Here is a 16,609-nt window from a genome sequence, read left to right on the forward strand (position 1 = left end):
ATCCACAGCAGACTCCTCCGACCGTTCGGGCACGCCGATAATGCGGACATTGTTCCGTCTGGCCCTGCCTTCGGAGTCCTCAAGGCGACGCTCGGTCAGGTCACTGGCGAGCTGCAATCTCCGCAGCGTCGTCTGCAAGGCGGCCACATCTACCGTTAGGCTCGACGCTGCTTGGGTCAATGAGTCGACCCGGTCATTGGTTTTCGACAGGTCCGCTCTGACCAAGGTGACATCAATCAGCACCGAGTCCAATTTGTTAGCCAGAGTATCCAATTGCTGGTTCACAGTCACCTTCATCTCCTCAATGGCCCCCATGACATCCAACAGGGTCAATTCGGATGATGCGCCCGAGGCCTCCTTGGGCGGCTCAGGCGATTTACGCGATCCACTAGGGGATCCCTTTGGCTGTGCATAGCGGTCCATATTGTTTGCCTGGGAATAGGCTCCCCTCCGGGTAGATTTGGGTTTCAGTTTGTCGCCGTCCACTCTCGTCGTCATCGTCAGCGATCAGCAAGGTCAGCACCCTCCAGCACCCGGAGGAAGGCCAGGAGATCCGGGCCGCTAACTGAAAGAGGCCCGTTTACAGTTCAAGACTAGGCCTTGCACTCCATACTCTGCGCAGCTCTCCCAATGTCCCACGCATCAGTCTCGGTAGCTCAACTCGAAACCGAAAGTGAAAGCACGGGGTCCGGGGCAGACCCAGCCTGGCATGCCGCTGTTGTTCAATTCGCAGCCGGGCACCTCACCAACCCGAGTTCGGCACCAAGGCCGCAAACTTCAGATCGCCAAAAAACACGTTCTCGGAGTCCAATTTCGATTTGGAAAACGAGTGGCACCTTAGCGCAAGATCATAAACAAAAGCCCATCGAAAAAATCAGGATTATGACAGGATAGACGTGGGAGGTTGCGGAGGCCCTCGGGAGCCACAAGCCTACGCGGCCATCTTGGTTGCGTGCTAGGCTCCTCCACCAGCTTGCAATTTTGCTTCTTTCCTGTTAGTGCAGTTGAACAATGTATACATAGTTTGATATAAAGCCTGGGTGGGAGGAGAACAAAGAGCTTGTAAAAATACGAGCACTCCTGTAGAGTGCTCTAACACAAAGAAAAAAGTAGCTCCTAAAACGGGAGCAGTGGATGGACACAAGAACGTGGTCCATGCTCTGGGGGAGGGCTAAACACAAGAGGACGCATGAAGCATGCATGCCATGAACAGCTGGGGACAAAGGATACGAGAGCGAGGATGGAGTGAGCAAATGGTAAGCTTGTGGGCAGGCTGAATCCCACGGATTGAACACAACATATCTCTTCGAGACCGTGTCTGCGCTGTCTAACCGAGACCTAAAAAAGAATTAACACAAAGCAAATACCATGGTTACAAAATAGAGGCAAATAAAGTGAAGAATGTTCCTGTACTACACTATGTGGGCACATTGTGAAGTTCCGTTTTTTTTTTAACAATTATATTTTTATGCACAATATTTTAAAAACCCATTCTTACAAGAATAATGCATTCAATTGGACTGATATTGCTAGTGGAGACACCCACTACTTCCTACAAAAAAAGTATCTCACTTCAAAATAGTTGTGGACTTTACAAGGTCCACGCAACATCGCTAACACTGCCTTTCACAGCGGGACGGTCCTTGGGGAAGGGTCAGGTGTGGGTGTGACATTTGAGCCCATCACATTGATTCTCAATGGGGGAGATCAGTGATGTGTCTCTGGCCACACCTCCTCAGTCGGCTTCACTAGTCCTTGCAGGGTGATGTGCAAGCTGCTGGGGCAGTGCAGATTGGCTTCTTTGTTTCCCGTTGTCGCTTGTCCCACTTTCCAAAGAAGTAAATAAAGAAATAAAGAAGCAAGATGCTGCCACTCACAAGATCCGACACCCGAGCGACAAATGGTTGTCATGTGGGCTGATCCATAATGTGATTTATGCTACCACCAATGTGACAGCAGGAAAAGGCTGACTTGTTGCCTACTCTACGTATACTAAAAGGCTAAACGTGGGCTGATCCAGGCTGTGAATGACACTTTACGGAAGCAGTGCCTGATGGGGGCTGATCCAAATCCCCTTTATGTTTGTATAATGTATGGATGCGATTATTGCTATGAGTGGTGTTGCTGTTGTTGTTGTTATGTATTATCAAATGTTCATTTTGTTGACTACAAGAGATTAGCAGACAGCTGAGGCGGCCTCTAGGCCAGGCTTAACAAAAATGGAAGGCAACAAAATATTGCTTGGACAGGAATGCATTTTAAGGAGACTCTATTAGTTTTTGGAATTAAAGATATTAAAATGGTCAGTATGATATGATTGCTTTCCGCCCTTATCAAACAGAATAGAAACCCTCCAGTCTGTCGTTGCCCACTTGCTCTTTGAAGTTTTACTTTTCAAGGATGAAGTTAAGAAACCCTCCTCCCCGTCTTTGATTAAAAGTTACTATGATTTACTTGGTAAATGAACAAAGACTCTTGTGTTTACGCTCCTACATGATAATTCGGTGTGCTCAACGCTAACAGCCAATGTGTGGCTACTGACGAGATTAGCTTGTAATTTATGTGTCCATTAATCTTCCTTTTGAAGTTAAGGTTTCATTCAAATAAACATGATTTATACAGGCGGAAATAGAGAAATCCTGGTGTAGTAAGGGGCATTTGGTAAGGCACCTGAGCCTTCAAAATGTGAAATGACCCATAGCTGATACTTAAAATGAAGGTCACACAAGTGTTCCAAATCCAGTGAGTTTATGCTCCACAAATGTGTTTTGTTTGTGATGGCTTTGTGAGGAGTCAGGTTTTGCAGCATGCAAATCATACATTTTAGGCGTAACGGTATGTATATGGTTGGTTTCTCCATCCTTGTGTAATATCTTGTCTGGGTGTGTCCAACTTAGGTCCAGGAGGGCTGGCCCCATGTCAGCCTCTTAAGACTTCAAAGGAAGATAAATGTGTATGTAGTTAGCCCAATTCGCAAAGACTTCGTTAAAAGTGGAATTACTTCCTCTTGTGGTACTCCTGGTTTCCAAAAATACTTCAGGAAGATGACATAGCAAAATATTTGTGAATCGGCCCCAATAAATATAAATCAGAAGAAGTTACATACACAGTTGTTGTTCTGAATATTTGTCATGGATCCCTGGGTGCCTCCACTAGACACCTCTGCTCTAGCGCCTCCCCACCCATCAAATTCATGGGGGTCCTGCTTGGCTAAAGACTGCTGTGTATCTCTGAGGTTGTCTTGTTGATCTCTGAGTGCAAGCAATTTGGTAAGGTACTCCACAGTTGCAGGAATCTGGAAGGCTCCTCGCCTCATTTTGCAGCGGTCAATTATTTTGAGTTAATCCACTGCAAGCAATCACTCAAATCAATAAAGCACAGCTATTCTTCGAGTAGTGCTTAGTAACTTCTCAATTCCATTTGTCAAATTTGGACGTATATCATCAAATGTGTAATTGGAAACTGATATAAAGTGTACGAAGTTTACTTATATACATTTGAATATCTAAGTGGTTCTGAGATAATGCAAAACAGCACTGTTCATTGCTACAGGAGCCCAGTCACAAACATCCTAAACGCTGAAAATGCTACTTGAAGTATGTTTCCGCTGACATTTTAGTTATTTTCCAGCTTTTACAGGATTCAAAAAATTCCCATGAGTGTTAATTTTGTTGATTTAAATTAATACATCTACTGCCCTACACTCACTCCTGCGGACTATCCATGTGAGTAAGCATGGCAAATTTGTGAAATAGCTCTTTTAACTTTTCTTCACAAGAAACAATTGTTTACCTGTGGAGAAGCTGCTGCCTCTATATCGCCTGCAACTGTTGTGGCATTTAAGGCCCTAATTCGTTTTCCTGGCTCACTCGTGGAATTTAGGATGAACCCAAGAGTACCACAAGAGTAAGTTGAAGGAAATCTTTCACACCTTATTTCCATGCTTTCTTCTGCTCCTTTTGGATTTAATGTGATATGTGGTAAATTGGTGCAAAGACAATAGGGAAAGTTAGTGAAATCCCACAAAGTTGCAACGTTATGGGTTTTCACCACTGGACCATTCGCAGTCCCTTTCCTTGTCATGTGAACATCCATGTTTCTGACCTTAACCCTACATTTATCATTATCACAAAATGTGGCAGATGTTGCCCATGTTTCATGTCAGTTAGGGCCAGGGAAATCCTCAAATAATGACTTGGTTAATTGAGATGTGTGTCCCTGAATCCCAATTCTTGTGGTTGTATCGACAAAGGGGTTTGAAAACAAGGCCCACCAATCCTATAAAAAGGCAAACTTTATTTTAAAGTACACACAACAATTTTATAATCCAAACTGGAGTAAAATAGCAAAATAAATTGGTTCATAAGCGCAAAAAGCTGATAGGGCAAATCAACAGAAAATGTTTTACCTTAACAAATATGTATAATTGAGAAAAGAAATATGAGGGAGGTAATCTGTTTAGTATGATTGGTACAGTAATCGGTTTGGTCTTATGATAATGAAAATCAATGCTCAATTAAACCCGGGATAATTAACTTATTGTAACCAACTATTTTACTTGCGGGATGTGCGGTTCTGCAGAGCATATTGCATTGTGCAATATTGCATGAAGTTTTTTGTGTCTGCTGGCTCTAGCTTTTGTCCCCTGAATTGACCAATTACTTAGGCAGTTCAGATTGTAATTAACACCACAGGTGTATGACATAAAGTGAACATTGCACTGCTAGTTTAAGACTGGGGGTGTACCTCATAAAGCAAGCACTGGGAACCAGGGCGGGCTTGAGCGCTGGGGACGCCCGGTGCAACAGTCATTTATGGTGCCCCCACCATACACCATACACCATGAGCGACTCTTCGGATTCTCTCACTACCACTGTGCAAAAGTTCCCCTCATCTCTCCGCTCATAAGCTATTACTAAACGCAGAGCCCCCCCTTGAAGTCAGCTCCCCCCTCCAAAGGTCAGCACCCAGTGCAGCTGCACCAGTCGCACTGCCCTAAAGTTAAGACATAGTCTGTGGCACCATTTTGAGCTTGCTGGTGATTTAAGAAGTTGAAAGGCTGGAGCAGTGCTATTTTACCATCTTGGACGATGGTAAATAGTCGCTTGTCACTGGAACTTTCAAGCTGCTTTTGGATGGAATGAAGCAGCATTTATTAACATATCTAAAGTAAACAACATAAACTGACATAATAATATACACAAAACAATATGAAAACAATTTAAAGAGCACAACAAAAGAAAACAGTCAAAACAAAATGCAACACAACTGCAGTATAAACAACAGCAGTAATGCACAACAAGAATAGCCAAATGCATTACCCCCACAACACACACAACAAAAACGCCCACACTTTCTTGGCACACAATACCACCTCCATTATTCAATATTCATACTACGAAGGTAAAAGTATTTGAAGCAAGCACTCTTTTAACTTACCACCTAGGACATGAAATAGCACCAGTCTAAAAGATTTTGTAATCTGGCTCACAGTCTCTGCCACAGTTTTGGCCTGGCCGGTGTCTTAAATAGTTGAAATGTTTGAGCAGCACTATTCTAACACTTTAGACAATGGAAATGAGACAGTGCTATGTGGCTGCTGAAAGAAATCTGCTGCTTACGGCTGGAAATGTAGCAGCAGCTGTCATATAGCAGAGAATTACACAATGCCATACACAAAAAGAAGGACACAACTAAAACAAAACAGGGCACACCACAACAAAACAGCCAAACAGAAGGAACCACAACAACCACAGCACAACGCAATAACAAGACAATCTAATAAAAGCACAAAATGCCTCGCAACAATCATGCACAAACGTTTTTGTCACACGTTGCCACCTCCAGAAACCTGCTTTCATTGTTTCGTGGTAAAAGGTGTTTGCACCAACCACTGCATTAACTTACCACCGACAACATGAAATAGCACCAGTCAAACATGTTTTGTGCCCTGTCTCCAAACCTCCCCTCTGTGCGAGCTCCAAACAGTACATTCTGAAATTCAGAGGTGTAACATCTATCCGAGAATACCTGAAGTGAGATAGTAACAAAAATGCAAGGGGCAGATGAGTTGATAAGTGCATATGAATAGGCACTCAAAACCATATACTCCATTTTGCAATACCTTTCAGGCCCAGTAGGGAGCAGTGTGTTAATTATGCATATAAGTATTCTGTTTTCCAACAAGCACAGAAAGAAAATGATATCTGTCACTACAAGGGAATTACACAGCAATGGATTTTGGTACCTGATTTATTTCTGACCCTGAAAATGTGTTTTCTTTGTACTGTTTTGCTATTTTTCATTTCTTCCGTTTCTGCCTGATTTTCTTCTTGAGTGTTTTCTTCTTGTAAACATTTCTTCCTTTCCTCCATTTCTCCTTTTTCAATTCGCAGGCTGTGAGTTGCATGTTGGCCTCGCTTCATTCCGAACTTGACATTCAAAGGTACTTGCTGAAAATTGAATCCTCTCAGAGAGTTAGTACTTTCTTTCTTTCTACTGCTTTGTGTGTCGGACTGAGCCCGTTTCCCTTAACTGTGTGATGTTTGCATCATAACCAGCATTCTCCAATAAAGCCTTTTATTAATGCATTTCTCCTTGCATCCTCAATTTATGATGACTTTATATCAAAAAAGGGTGCTTCATTTAAAACAATTCCATTGTTTTTATTAACTGCGTGAATCTTGTTTGCACTGCATGCCAACTCCCAGCTGTGACTTTTAATAAGTACTGATAAATCCATAAATGCACTTTATTCATCCATATTCTTGCATTATTCATTCATAATTTGTTATGGGTTGTTAGGGATGTATCAACATCATAAAATTCACCGAAAAGGGTTGCAAGGCTTTGGTTTTATCCCCTAGCATTATTGCAAACTGTTGGATATTGTGCAGCACGTGGGAAAACATGCACCACGATATTGACTACAAATAAGGTTTGTGATGTAGGGACGGGCCCAGTCTAGTTAACCTCTAAACATTGAACCTGGAATGCCAGGTCAATTCTTCAGCACATTGATGAGAAGATAGAGGGGGTAGGATGGTGGGCGGTGAAACTAGAGTATTTGATTAGCAGAGTTGAATACAGTGTAAGGGTATGGCAACAAAGAGTTAAACATGTTCCTAATTGGTGAATAGTGCATCAGGCCACAGGATCACTGACCGGAGAAGAACCAAAGATGGTAAGGCCTTGTTGTAAGCCCCAGTAAGTGCCTTGAAGCGGATGCACTCACCTCCTGGAAGGTATTCTACAGCAGTTCAGGTGGTAGTGCTATGTTTTAGTTTGCAGTGGCTAAAGATCAGTTTCACTGCTACACTCTAGGCTGTGTGGACCTTTTTTGCTTGGGAAGTGTGAAGACAGTGGCACAAAAGTAATAGCCTTGCTCCCGCCAAAACACCTGTTCGAGTGGCCTTTGTAGAATAATGGTTCATAGGTATGCTTAAACCTTCCAACCTTTTTGTTACCTTAGCGAAGACTGTGCTATGCTCTTATCTTCACCATTCTTGTCCCATTCTTTTGAAACAAGTACTGCCTCTTACCCTTGGTGCATGAAAGCATTGAGTCAGAGACAAAATTAGTTGAGCAGCTTGCCTGTGACCCTAACGGCGAGCTATCCAGGTTCATTCTCTCTCTCTCTCTCTACGGCAACCAGAGATTTCCAGCTCCTCTTCAGCGTGGCTTGTGCTGTGGCAGAACAGTATGGGATGTACTGCTTGCCCCTCTAACCCCACCCCCCACGTCCGCCCAACGGTTCCCTCAGAGGCTTAGAAGAAGTATATGGGCTCTCTGACCTGGTTTTGGGATGAAGGAGCACACATCCCAAGGCCACAGCAGCCCTTGCATTATTACAGCCTTATAGACATATAAGGCCCAAATAGTCTTTTTTTAGGTCTCGCCTACGCAACGCACAAGCGCTGCTTTGTAGTGACCTCTTGGAATCGCTCCAACCTTATGGTGACACTCGTGCATGTTTTGCACTGTTTCCTATTAGTACTCATGCATGTATGGCATTTACCTTGCGGGAGCGAGCAGCAGCGCCATCTGTTAGCAATTATCGCGCCCGCCGCTGCTCGCTCCCGCATGGTAAACGCTGTACATGCCCTCAGCAGTATCCTGTTACTAATGACTTTACAGCTTGCATCTGTTATCCTGACTCCGTGACCATTGTGGTTCGGCTCACCACCCTGTGATTCTGGGCAGATCATTTTATCTCCCCTTGCCCAAAAACAAACAGCAAACGGAATGTGTCCTTGTTATAGCATACGCGTGAATAAGTCGGCGCAGTATAAGATACGTTTTCCATCACAAATGGACGTTACCGTTTTATAAGCTTATGTTCGTTTTACTAGCGAAATTGCCTCCAAATTGTTTTGTCCTAGTCACGGTGTTAACTTGTTTTCCAGAATAATTTTGCTTAATTTTTAAATCCCTTGAATCAGTTTTACTGCAGGTGTCTGATATTTGGCTACACTGCCAAAATATTGGCCACCCATCGGGAACGATGCATGAGTCCTGCTTGTAGAGTCGGAATGCTTTCGTTCCTGTCGCCAGGATTTTTTGGACACACACAGGCTATGTTGTACTGAGGTTGACTGGTCATGTGCTGTCATCTGCTGGCCAGCTGTAGCCTAGCATTCTTTAATTTGATTTTGCCAAAGCCAGACGTCTTTGTTCAGCTGTAGTCGAAGGTCACAGTCAGTGGACTTTCACTGGAAGGACACAAGGCCATTCTTATCGTTGGATGCAGTGGTAAATGGTTGGTAGCGTGTCCTTCCCCATAAGCGGTGTCTTTTGCTGCAGGTGTACGGTGGGACTTGGAGAACTTCCGTAATGGCAGCTGCTAATGAAACAAGCCAAACCTTTAACAATTTATGAGGATTTAGTCATGCTGAAGGCAAAAAAACACTCCTTGATAGAGAACAGTACATACAAATGTAATTAAACAACCACTTTAAAATCATCCATTAACTTCAACATAAAAGCGCTTGATAATTACATTCAGATTTTCACTGATTCACTTTAAAGGCTATCGACACTGTAAATTAAATGGAGACACGAACACCATGGTGCATATGACGGTAGTGCAGTCAGCAGAATGTCTAGGATTCATATTCTTTGCATATAGAAATCCTGTCACTAAAAGAAAATCGCTGCTACGGCCAAAGTTCCAGTCTTGGAACATTGGGACAGGCCAGTAATCAAGCAAAGATTTCTGCTAATGTGGCTTGGACAAGTGATAAGACTACTTGAGATAAAACAAGCATTGGGAAAGTCAATAGATTTCGCTTATGCAAGATCTATTGGCTCAGTCAATTTTAATATTTTTTTTTTTTACACATGTTGCACTGCAGCGCGGGCTGCTATGCAACATGGCTTAAAGAAAAGAAAAACAAGGTATGACGTGGCTAGCGTTGTCTGCATCATAGTGCTTTTGTTTTCTTTAAGCCATGTTGCACAGTACCCCATGTTGATGTGCAATAAGTCTAAAAAATAAATAAAAGTAAAACAAGCATTGTCATAGCCAATAGGTCCCGCCTTTGGGACCTTATAAGTGTTTAGCCATGCAACAGTTGATACTGTTGCACCAAGGATGTTGTGCTGGATAACTAAACACTTATAAGGTCCCAAAGGCGAGTCATATTGGCTATGCCAATGCTTGTTCTGAGTTGCTGTGGTGATACATACTGCCAAGCCCCTCACTGCCATGGTGACCGGACTATGTACTACCTTCTATGAGTTCCGGGACACGCAGTTAGCAGGCACTGGCCATCCCAACCCTCACAGCTTGTGCACTGTTCAGTGCAAGGTACAGGAGACTGGGTGTGTCCCTGTTCCCTTCAGGTACTGATAATGAACATATTACAGCTCTCTCCCCATGCAGGTATACAGAAGCTTTATTGGGCCACTCAGTAAGGAGGGAAGTGGCACCAAGGGACACATAAAGACACTGGGGCACCCTCAGTCTGTAAGTGCAGAAAGAAAAGGGAGTGGCAGCCACAAGATGCCCGGGGAAGCAATGGTGATATGGGCCTTGTGGGAGAAAGTCGCACTACAGCAGCCAACTACCCCATCAGTTGTAAGTGACCCACCCTTACTCTTACACAGAAGCACACCTTACAAAGCATCTTTGGTTCGCAGACACACCCCAGCAATGTAGCAGCAGTATAAGAGGGCCCATGATCTAAGGAAATCCATTCATCCATGGAGGTCCCCTCAGAAATGCAGGCAGAGATCTGTTAGAGGTGCTCCTATACTTCAGCCCCTGAGTAGCTCTCCGCTCCTCCTTGGCAATCCCAGAGTGGTAAGGAAAGTTCCATCGGATGAATGTTGTAGTTACCTTCTAACCTTTTCTAGTACACCAGAACGTCTTCATCTCTGTTTATAAATGCTGTGCAATTCTTTTTACAAATGCTACAACATGGAACGGAGCCTGGGCCTTACCACATGTTACTCATCGAAGCATAAAACTGTCTTTCTTTCTGTTTATGAAGCTGTCTCTCTGGTCTGTTCATTTTTCTCAAAACAGAGCCTGGTTTAGAGTTTGGCACTGGCTACTCTGTCATAAACATAACCGATATCCCGCCCGCCTTATTAAAAGTGCATTATACCCCATGGCCCTTGTAATAAGCCGCACGGGATACGCGCCACATTTCTGATGGAGGAATCCATCCACCAAACACTAAACAAGGCTATTATAAAGTATTTCGACACATGGGGCCAACAGTTTTTATCATGCATGAAACTGTAGTGTAACTCTTCATGAATCCAACTTAGACCCTCCCATCTGAGCCGTTAAGTTATCTTTGACCTACTTTGCGGACTGGTGTCTCCTATGAGGATCACATTTGTACCTTATTTATCACTTAGTGTTGTAAAAATTCCCTCTTCTTTAAAACTCCCTTACTCAGTCTATAACTTGCCAAACACTTAGTGAGATTAGACTCTCAAGGTGATTTCTCTGTTCGAGTTAAGCCATTTGGGAATATAATATTCCACTGGAAGATCCAGCGATTTGGGCAGATCATAGTTTGCAGTGTACCCTTCGGCACTGTCATACCACATTACCACTTCACCTGTTTGTTCTTTGCAGTCTACACATTATGAGCTGGTTTCACGTCTGAGAAACAGGGACCCACCCCAGCCCTCTAAATTTAGCAACATGGATTAGCCTCTCACCTTGCCCTGAGGACAAAATTACCCATCTTCGCACCCAGAAGTCCTGTGTGTCTGTTTCTCAGAAGGCAGGTTTTTTGGTCTGTTTGTAGCATAGTCCCCTTTCTTCTTTCCTTTATGTTTTTGATTGCTTGCTGCTGTGCTTATCAGAGGTTTTGCTTTTGTGGTCTTCTTGTGGTTAGATCAAGAAACCAGTCTGGTTTCTTTATTCCCCACAGCACAACACAACAGCAAGACATTGCCGTAATGCAGTGCAAAATGTCATGCAACACATTTGGACAAACATTATTCACACAAGTTAACTACCGCCTGCTTTCGTGATATGGTGGTAAAGGGAGTTTGTGCCCACCGCTACATTAACTTACCACCAGAGACGTGAAATAGCACCAGTCAAAACTGTTTTGTGCAGTGTCACATTTCTTGTTGAAAAAAAATCAAAGAAAAATGCTTGCTGAGCTAGCATTCCACTTTGGAATTCACATATCTCTTCTGGATGACCACCTTCCCTGCCTAATGACAGCATTTTTCCTACAGTTGGCGCTCACTTCCCGCTCCATCGGCAAGGCCTAGTTTAGATAAATATTTTGTAACTGGATCCGAATGATAGTGCAGTTTGGCTGCCACTCTGACTTGAGTATTAACTATCATGGAAGCAAACATGCATGTTGGCACGATAGTCCTAGCCCTCGGTACAGCTTTGAGTTGTACTTTTCCCTATACCACTCCGGGTTAATTTTACTTCGTTTGTTTTGCTGTGTTTATGGTTTACATTCAACATCATACCATGTAGAACTTGTGATGGATGAATGTTCATGCAATGCAACTTAGCAACCGAATATGTTTATTGAGTACAGGTTATTGTTGTGTTGCACTTAATAACACATCTACATATTTGAAAGAAGTGAAATTAGTGTGGCTAGTAGGACTAACCGCTGGAGTTGTCTGCTGAAGTGCATGCTTGGCTCATCCCTAGAAGTAGTGCCTGCAGTGGTAGCTTGCATGGGGTTCCCCAGTCTCTGGATTGATTCTTTTTTTTTTTAGCATGCTGGCCTGTTGTTGACCATTTGTGGTTGGCTCGTGAATGCGGGGCTTTTTGTTAATCTTGCACTTTTATCACATGATGTCATGCCCTGAAATTAATCGCAGGAAAAAAAAGCATGTTGAGAGAAAAGACAATACAGCACCGTTCCTTCGAGTCCAGGTTTAAGTACACACATTTTCTTCCAGTGAAAATTCTGACAAAGGGTAGTTGTGTTTGGTTTATTTCCCAGTAGATTTCTTTAGAAGGTGAGTTGAGAAATATTCGGTGATGTCCTATTTTATAGGGCTACATCTAGTTCTCATTTTTTGTATATATATGTAAATGTCAAATATCAATACTTATATGAACACTGAACTGTGAAGTGACGCCTGCTCATTCGCTATCCACCAGTGTTGCCACCTTCGTTTATATGATCACATCTTTGGTGGCCATGCTCCCAAATGTGAAATAAGAGTATGAGACTGGAGGCAGGAAAGATCTACACGGTGCAGCTTCACATGAGTAGTGAGTGGTGTACACGAAAGAGTAAACAAGCATTGGAAACGCGAATAGATCTGGCTTCAAAGTGCTAATACATGGTAAACATAGGCATTCACAAACGTTGTTTTTCACATTGAAGCTTGCTCTACTGCCTTTTCCAATGTTGGGGAAAAGGCAGAAAGAAGTAATGATTTCTGTAGAAAATGCAGTTAGGAGCTCAAGAGCTGAAAGTGGCAAGTACTGTGATGGTTGATGGTACCTTTCATACGTAAAATAGTCCTTCAGTCAGTCTAATGGAAGCCCCTTCTTGGTGGTGGATGGATACACCAAACAGCCAACAGCATATGTTGAAGGCAGCAGCTCTCTGCGTGAAACCAAAGCCCCGCTATAGGTACATTTGAAAGAATTGGTAGCAGTAGGAATTGCAGTCCACACTGCTGTCCCGCCAGACCCAACAAATAAAAAGATGGATAGATCATGTTTTTGAGGCCGCCAGTACGAAGTAGGTAACAGAACATCAGGATTTTAGCCTCTAATAGCGAGTTTCCTGGGTTGGAATAGGGAATAACTCAGGTCAGAAAAACTTTATTTCAATCACTTAAGATCAAAAAAAGTACTACACAGAACACAAAACATGCAATCATGGAATAGCACGACATGGCTCTTTCCATATCTGTAGCAGCATATATAAAAAGAATTTCACTTGAAAGAGACTATGAGAATTCATCATTATTACGCTTTTAAAATAGCAGCATGTAAAAATGAAAATTCTTCTTATAAATACTAAGACACATTATTATCAGCATTGCATCCGAGTTGTAACATAGGGAAAATGATACCCGGGAAGGGCATCAGGTACACATTTTGCTCGTCTAATCCACATTGCCATCAGAAATGTAGCCATGCCGAATGTCACAATCTGGCTTGAGTGATAGGGAATAACATGGTTATAGCACATGGGTTTCCCACTCGAAGTTGCAAAACTAAAAACATTGTCGATTTCTGTGCATAAGAGTTCACCGGAAGTTACGTTGCCAACTTTATGTGAGAATACCGCTAGGCTTGTGCTATCCTCAGACAAAAGGAATTTATTAGTCAGGGGTTTTCGTTTGCCTGTCATGTTGTAATGATATATTTAATGTAATGCCACTGCTAAACGTTATCATATCTGAACATTTATTTTCCTGCGCTGCTTACTGGCAATACATAATTATAATTGTTAACATTCTCCCTTACCAGTGATAGTCCATGAAGAATAAGGAAGCACGTTCCTTCCTGGTTTAAATACAATTGAAATGTGTCTAATGTGAATCCTAGGAGAAAGGACAATGTGTACAACACCTGACAGTGTATACAGTAAAATGATGGCCTACCTAAAATAAGGTCACGATAAGGGTTTTGGGTTAGCAAGGTTTACAAGGTAAACCCTAAGGTTCTCCTGTGAGATGAAGAAGGGCCATGGCCTACTCCTACCTGGAATTTTCACCTGACAATTGTGGCTGCTTTCAGCATCTGGAGACTCCAAGTGCAACTTACCTTCAGGTTCAGTTGGGGCAAGTCACTGCTCTCACTGGCCCCATCAGGAGTAAAAGGGACCTCGCAGTGGAGTCCGCAGCGGTTGGAGGGTTTGAGCTTGGTGTGAAGCAGCTACCTCAGCCACCGAGCCCAGATAATCCACTCATAAGTGCTAATGGTATCAGAGCAGTGGTCATCCAAATGTGCAGGAATTGTTTAGTGATTCTGGCCCAAGTGTGTTAACAAATGTTTACAAGCTTAACAAACTAAACACTTTTAAATAAAATATTTTTTTACTTTATTAGAAAAAAAAAAACAGACGATGAGCCCTGCGTAGCCCAAATAGAGCCTCAGTTGTTGTGCTCTTGAAGAAAGTCTGAAGATTATTGCCAAACTTTAAAAATATCTCTATTTTTTCAAAGTTTTGGTCCTTAGGGGCATATGTATGAACAAACCGCTTTGTGAGTCCTTAATAGCAATTTTTAGCGAATCGCTATTAAGGACTCGCAAAATGGAATGTATATAGGAATAGCATTAATAATTGCGATTCTTCAATATTCCTTAATTGCGAATCGCAAATTGCGATTCGCAATTAAGGAATACATTCCCATCCAGTCCTATGGGCCTAGAGGCCCATAGGAATGGATGGGAAGACATTCGCAATTTGCGAGTACCCATTAAATACTCGCAAATTGCGAATGCAATTTCAAGGGTGCAAAGGTGTCAAAAGGCCACCCTGTTGCACCTCTGAAATATTTATGTGTGCACATGTGGCGCACATACATACCCTAAGGGCATGTATGTGCACCACATGGCACTTTGAAAAATGCAAAAAAGACATCGCAAATTACCACCTACTTGAAGTTGGTGGTAATTTGCGATTTGTTAGGGCAAAATCGCACAATTTGGGTGGTTCCTGCATTGCATTCAAGGAATTGCAATTTGAGAATCAGCCCGTTGGCGAATGGGAAAAAGGCTTCATACATATGCCCCTTTGTTTCGCAATTGGATTTGAATCGGTATCACATCCTATAAGAACAGACTAACATCCTGCCAGCAGAAACAACCAGTCTTCTCAGTAATATATTTATTTGAACATGCAGGATAAAAATTAGCTTTCCAGAAAACAATATGCAGTGCAATTTATATACATATATTAAATACAATTACCGTTACAATTAACAAAGAACTCCTCAATCTTGAAATCGCAATTTATGAGCAGTAGATGGTTAATTATTATGTAGATTTTGATGATGATCAGCAGGTAATGTAGCTCCGCATCAGGCTCCTCCAGACTTTGGCCCTCATTATGAGAATGTCAGAAACACTGATGCGGTATTCCTGCACCTGGAATTATTGTTACCGTGGATATCAGTCATTCCCAGATGTGGGAGTACCACTGCACTTCGAAAGAGACTCTGCGTGGATCGTGCCAAATGAGTATTATCACAGGAATGCCGTATTCTGTGTTTTCCACTGCTTTCCTGCCCGTGAACTTCATTTACTTTTATTGGGGGGAGTGTCCTAATGGGAACAGGGCCGGCTTTAGCCCTGGTGGCGCCTGGTGCGACAATCACTTTTGGCGTCCCCATGTCCTATGACCACCTCCTGGGATTCTCTCACCACCACCTGCAAAAGTGCCCCTCATCTCTCCTATCAAGATATTGCCAAGCACAGCGCCCCCCTCCACAGATCAGCGCCCAGTGCGGCCGCACCAGTCGCACTGCCCTAAAGCCGGCCCTGAATGGGAAACAGTAGAGGTTTGGTATTCCCGCTTCATTATATTCCCAATGACCCCTGTTACTGGCTGAATCAGGAGACAGGCCTTGCAGAGGGCTGTGGCGGTGGGGATCTATCTCATGGATGGTGGTGGTTCCTAATAAAAATACATCTAATTTCTTCATGTCGCTTTGCAGAAATGAGCAGAGAATCTTCTCTTAAGAGTGTCTTCTGAGGTAAAAAGCGCCTCCATTCTTGCCTTGGCGGCATTATTTTCAGTGACCCTCTTTTAATCCAGGGAGGCGCTGAATCCTCTGCGTCTTTTATGCATCTCATTTGTGACAGCGGTCAGTGGCCTCCCAGTGTTTGGCTTAAGCAGGGAACAACTCGGCATGAATTTTCGCGTGTTGGTTGTAAAACCTAATTTCCTGTGTTCTTGAAACAGAACCTGTGCCTTTTAGATATTTCTGTTTCTGAAAGGTTATCTTCCGATATCTCCAGATTGGAACCAGCTGGGCAATAATATATGTTTCAGATTAATTATTAATTTCTTTTGAAAAATTAGAAAATCAATTTGTGTCAATTAATTTATAATCCGTGAAGAGCTGCGTTCTGTTTATTCACGCGGGCAGAGGTAAGCACCAAGGGCTGTACTATAGGGTGCATGGCCCCAGTGTG

The 16,609-nt window shown here is 43.0% G+C and overlaps 1 protein-coding gene across 14 annotated transcripts in view; it reads left to right on the forward strand.

The window, feature by feature from the left end:
• KIAA1217 (KIAA1217 ortholog) overlaps window positions 1-16,609 on the forward strand; it is a 1,240,780-nt gene that overhangs the window by 710,480 nt on the left and 513,691 nt on the right. For 8 of the 14 annotated variants that reach the window (XM_085631670.1, XM_085631677.1, XM_085631672.1 and 5 more), the window contains one exon: window positions 6,396-6,476. The exons of the other annotated variants lie outside the window; for them this stretch is intronic. In XM_085631670.1, the coding sequence (XP_085487796.1) occupies window positions 6,396-6,476 (81 nt within the window). The remainder of the gene's footprint in view (window positions 1-6,395; window positions 6,477-16,609) is intronic. 14 annotated transcript variants of the gene reach the window in all.

The sequence above is a fragment of the Triturus cristatus genome, chromosome 10 (genome assembly GCF_964204655.1).
Source record: "Triturus cristatus chromosome 10, aTriCri1.1, whole genome shotgun sequence".
Classification (NCBI taxonomy): Eukaryota; Metazoa; Chordata; class Amphibia; order Caudata; family Salamandridae; genus Triturus; species Triturus cristatus.